This window comes from Aulonocara sp. 'chitande type north' Nkhata Bay, linkage group LG22 (assembly GCF_057382095.1).
Source record: "Aulonocara sp. 'chitande type north' Nkhata Bay isolate Kocher_YH1m ecotype deep benthic linkage group LG22, A_spYH_male_GT1.1, whole genome shotgun sequence".
Classification (NCBI taxonomy): Eukaryota; Metazoa; Chordata; class Actinopteri; order Cichliformes; family Cichlidae; genus Aulonocara; species Aulonocara sp. 'chitande type north' Nkhata Bay.
The window spans coordinates 35,583,164-35,588,162 of record NC_141364.1 but is presented as its reverse complement, the minus strand read 5'-3'; the positions used below and the strand labels follow the sequence as shown (position 1 = coordinate 35,588,162).

Genomic DNA, 4,999 nt, shown 5'->3' with positions numbered 1-4,999 from the left:
TATACTTCACCCCAGTTTTCTTTCAATAAATCTTTTTTAAATGCATTCATTCTTTCTTCTGTTCTTACTCGTCTGTACTCTTTTTTACTGTCCATTTTATTGATCTTGTAATTCCTATCATAGATTGTAAAAATTGGAAGATGGTCACTTATGTCGTTAATCAGGAGTCCACTTACAGTCTTATTTTCAATGTCATTTGCAAAAATGTTGTCTATGAGAGTTGCACAATGTGATGTAATCCTGGTAGGTCTAGTAATTTTAGGGAATAGGTTCATACAGTGCATTGTGTTTATAAATTCCTCAGTGGTTATATGTTTATTTGGGTTTAGCAAATCAATATTGAAGTCTCCACAAATGAAAATTTTTTTGTGAGGTATTTCAATAAATGTTTCTTCTATCCAGTCTTTAAATGTCTCAATACTACTACCTGGAGCTCTGTATATACAGCTAATGATTACATTTTTACTTTTTTCTTTACAAATTTCAACTGTAATACATTCTAGTACATTATCAATCATCATCGTCATCTTTTCCACCACATTAAATTTCAAGGATTTGTCCACATACAAGGCCACGCCTCCTCCTCCTTTGTTTCGCCTAGTTATAAATGTGAATTCATAACCCTCCAGTTCAAAGTCTGTTCCTTTTTCCATATTGATCCAAGTTTCTGATAAGGCAATGACACTAAATGGATATGAAAACTGGTTAAGATATTCTTTGATATGACTAAAATTAGCATAGAGACTTCTACAGTTAAAGTGGATAATTGATAATTTATTCTCAGTTTTCATCCTCTGATTGTAGTCTTTATTTGTATAGTAGCAGCAATTGTTATTGTTAGATGCAGAAGAAGTTGTTGTCTGGATCTATTTCATATTCCAAGTCATGTGTATTGTGATCCATATAGTTAAATGTTTTCAGTTCCAATTGATCCTATTCTGCAACTGTCTGACTGATGCAGCTGTTTCTTCCAGATGTATCTGAGTTCTTCCTTCCAGTGTGTGTCATAAGTGAGTGTGTGGTTGTCTGTTACCTTGTTTGCCGTCCAGATCGTGTTGCTCACTGATATTTTTCGAGATCCGCCATATTTTTTATGGTCAGAACTTTGGCTTCCTCTGGTGATCCGTTTAGTTTAATAAATATTTTGCAGTTCGTCGTCCAAGTGCTTTGGATTTTTCCCAGCTTCTTAAGGTGTCGCGCTTTTTTGGCTATTTCAGCGTTGTGTTTGGATAGATGTTCATTGAAAAAGACATTAGATCCTTTTAATTTTCTTCCTTGTTTCAGCGTAATCTTGTGCTTTCGATTTACAAACCTTAATATAATAGCCGGTATGTTGCCGTTCCTCCTGGGAAGAGGGTGGCATGCTTCGACAGAGTTACAGTCCAGGGCAATCCCTTTGGACCGCAGGAAGGCAGCCACCTGTTGTTCCGTGGAGCTAATGTCAAGCTCTCCAGGTTCCTCATTGCTGTCAGCAGTCACCGCCTGAGTGTATGACCGGGGTTTAATATGGAGCCCAGTGATGATGACGTCGTTTATCCTGGAGTATTGTTCCAGGTCAGCGACCTTACTTTCCAGGTATGCAATCTTTTTATCTTTTTCGGCATTTTGGATGCGGAGGAGCTTTACCTCCTCCACAATTTCAATGTTATTTTTCTGCTGCAACCTGATAGTAGAAATTTCCTCCATTATGAAGTCAAGGGACTTTTTAATGTCCTCGACTTCCTCAGCTGTCGGTGTCCTCTTCGGCCCCATTTTATCTGGTTACCCTGGTAGCAGGTTCAGTCAGCTGATTTCTCAGTCAGCTGTTAGCCTGGTAATGTGTTGGCTAGCCTGCAATTACCTCGTTAACTCCGTTAGTCCAGTCCAATATCCTGTATCAAAGTCGTAATCCAGACAGGGTTGTACCAAAAGTTCCAACAATTTGAGTAGTCTTTGCTCCAGAAATTGATGGCCAAATTTCAAAAATCCACAGGACACGAACAAAACACAACTTTCAAACAAATGGCAGACAGGAAGTGTCAATGTCAATAAAGAGGGAAAACTAGATACAAAGACGGCTCATACAAGCTGAACTGAGTGCTACAGTGGGGCAAAAAAGTATTTAGTCAGCCACCGATTGTGCAAGTTCCCCCACTTAAAATGATGACAGAGGTCAGTAATTTGCACCAGAGGTACACTTCAACTGTGAGAGACAGAATGTGAAAAAAAAAATCCATGAATTCACATGGTAGGATTTGTAAAGAATTTATGCGTAAATTAGGGTGGAAAATAAGTATTTGGTCACCTCAAACAAGGAAAATCTCTGGCTCTCACAGACCTGTAACGTCTTCTGTAAGAAGCTTTGCTGTCCCCCACTGGCACCTGTTTGAACTCATCATCTGTATAAAAGACACCTGTCCACAGCCTCAAACAGTCAGACTCCAAACTCCGCCATGGCCAAGACCAAAGAGCTTTCGAAGGACACCAGGAAAAGTATTGTAGACCTGCACCAGACTGGGAAGAGTGAATCTACAATAGGCAAGCAGCTTGGTGTGAAAAAAATCAACTGTGGGAGCAATCATCAGAAAATGGAAGACATACAAGACCACTGATAATCTCCCACGATCTGGGGCTCCACGCAAGATCTCATCCCGTGGGGTCAAAATGATCATGAGAACGGTGAGCAAAGATCCCAGAACCACACGGGGGGACCTGGTGAATGACCTGCAGAGAGCTGGGACCAAAGTAACAAAGGTCACCATCAGTAACACACTACGACGGCAGGGAATCAAATCCCGCAGTGCCAGACGTGTTCCGCTGCTGAAGCCAGTGCATGTCCAGGCCCGTCTGAAGTTTGCCAGAGAGCACATGGATGATACAGCAGAGGATTGGAAGAATGTCATGTGGTCAGATGAAACCAAAGTAGAACTTTTTGGTATAAACTCAACTCGTCATGTTTGGAGGAAGAAGAATACTGAGTTGCATCCCAAGAACACCATACCTACTGTGAAGCATAGGGGTGGAAACATCATGCTATGGGGCTGTTTTTCTGCCAAGGGGACAGGATGACTGATCCGTGTTAAGGACAGAATGAATGGGGCCATGTATCGTGAGATTTTGAGCCAAAACCTCCTTCCATCAATTCAATTCAATTCAATTCAATTTTATTTATATAGCGCCAAATCACAACATAAGTCGCCTCAAGGCGCTTCATAGATACAGAGAAAAACCCAACAATCATATGACCCCCTATGAGCAAGCACTTTGGCAACAGTGGGAAGGAAAAACTCCCTTTTAACAGGAAGAAACCTCCGGCAGAACCAGGCTCAGGGAGGGGCGGGGCCATCTGCTGTGATTGGTTGGCGTGAGAGAAGGAAGACAGGATAAAAGACGTGCTGTGGAAGAGAGACAGAGGTTAATAACAGATATGATTCAATGCAGAGAGGTCTGTTAATACATCAGTGAGAACTTTGAAGATGAAACGAGGCTGGGTCTTCCAACATGACAATGATCCAAAATACACCGCCCGGGCAACAAAGGAGTGGCTCCGTAAGAAGCATTTGAAAGTCCTGGAGTGGCCTAGCCAGTCTCCAGACCTCAACCCCCTAGAAAATCTGTGGCGGGAGTTGAAAGTCTGTGTTGCTCGGCGACAGCCCCAAAACATCACTGCTCTCGAGAAGATCTGCATGGAGGAATGGGCCAAAATACCAGCTACTGTGTGTGCAAACCTGGTAAAGACCTATAGTAAACGTTTGACCTCTGTTATTGCCAACAAAGGTTATGTTACAAAGTATTGAGTTGTAGTTTTGTTATTGACCAAATACTTATTTTCCACCCTGATTTACGAATAAATTCTTTACAAATCCTACCATGTGGATTCATGGATTTTTTTTTCACATTCTGTCTCTCACAGTTGAAGTGTACCTCTGGTGCAAATTACTGACCTCTGTCATCATTTTAAGTGGGGGAACTTGCACAATCGGTTTTACTGTTATTCAAATGCAACCGTGGAAATAACGAATAGAAAAAAATTCATTCATTCTTACCTTATACTAATCGTGGTGCAGGCCAGTGCAGTGCATGAACTTATGCCTTCTCCGGTCAATTCCGCTGAGAGTAAATCGAATGTCCCGCTCTACTGTACAAGACAATGGTTACCTGGAGGGATGTACCACTGTGAGAGGGGGTGCTATGGAATAGTCCAAGTGATCGCTGCTTTAATTTCCCGGTCAACTATACATAAATTGCACGTCGACACGATTTTTTAAAGCTGGTGAACTAGACCAAAGTCATTGATAACAAAAGAACAATAAATCTACTTTCTCCTGTACTTTATACCGGCTCAGTTGCAATGCAATTTAACTCTCAACTACAAATCGATGGCTTTTTGATGGTGACCGGCGCCGAATGATGGTCAACTACAAATAGACGTTTTCTCGACATTGTTGTTGTCACCTGGTCGACTACAAATAGATCAAATATCAATGACAAAAAACAACGGTAAATCAACATCATTACAACGTCCCTATAGTAAGACCGTCGATTTACCACAGAATTTCAATGATGTTACAGCATTTCAACCCTGACCATAACGATGGATCGGATGAAAAATCAACATCAATTCAATGTCGTCTTGCTATCTGGGTAACTTCTTACCTGAAGTTCAGTTCACCTGACACTCGGACCTGCGTCTACCTCGGGTCTCTCCTCCTCCTGCCTCCCCTTTCTCTCATCCACCTGCTGGCCTCCACCACTTGCTAATGTTACTGAGTCTGAGGAAGCACCACCACAGCCACCACCAAACAACTGAGTTATTTTTACACACCGACCAGCATCTGGCCAATCCACCACCTTTAATTGTTTATGCCGTTACAAAGAAAAAAAAAAGTCACTGGGCCACCGAGCAAATGCCCAGTATGCCCAATGGCCAGTCCAGCTATGGTCGTGCCATCAGTTAACTCTTCGCGTGCCAACTGTGGCATGCATGCCTAGGGTTGCCGACCCCTGATTTATATGCTCC

At 42.0% G+C, this 4,999-nt stretch overlaps 1 protein-coding gene across 1 annotated transcript; it reads right to left on the bottom strand.

The window, feature by feature from the left end:
• Nucleotides 1-985: 985 nt before the first annotated feature.
• Nucleotides 986-1,772, bottom strand: LOC147304588 (uncharacterized). Its single transcript, XM_086279066.1, has one exon. It carries the CDS (start codon nt 1,750-1,752, stop codon nt 1,060-1,062), a length of 693 nt encoding a protein of 230 aa, XP_086135192.1. The 5' UTR covers nt 1,753-1,772; the 3' UTR covers nt 986-1,059.
• Nucleotides 1,773-4,999: the final 3,227 nt, after the last annotated feature.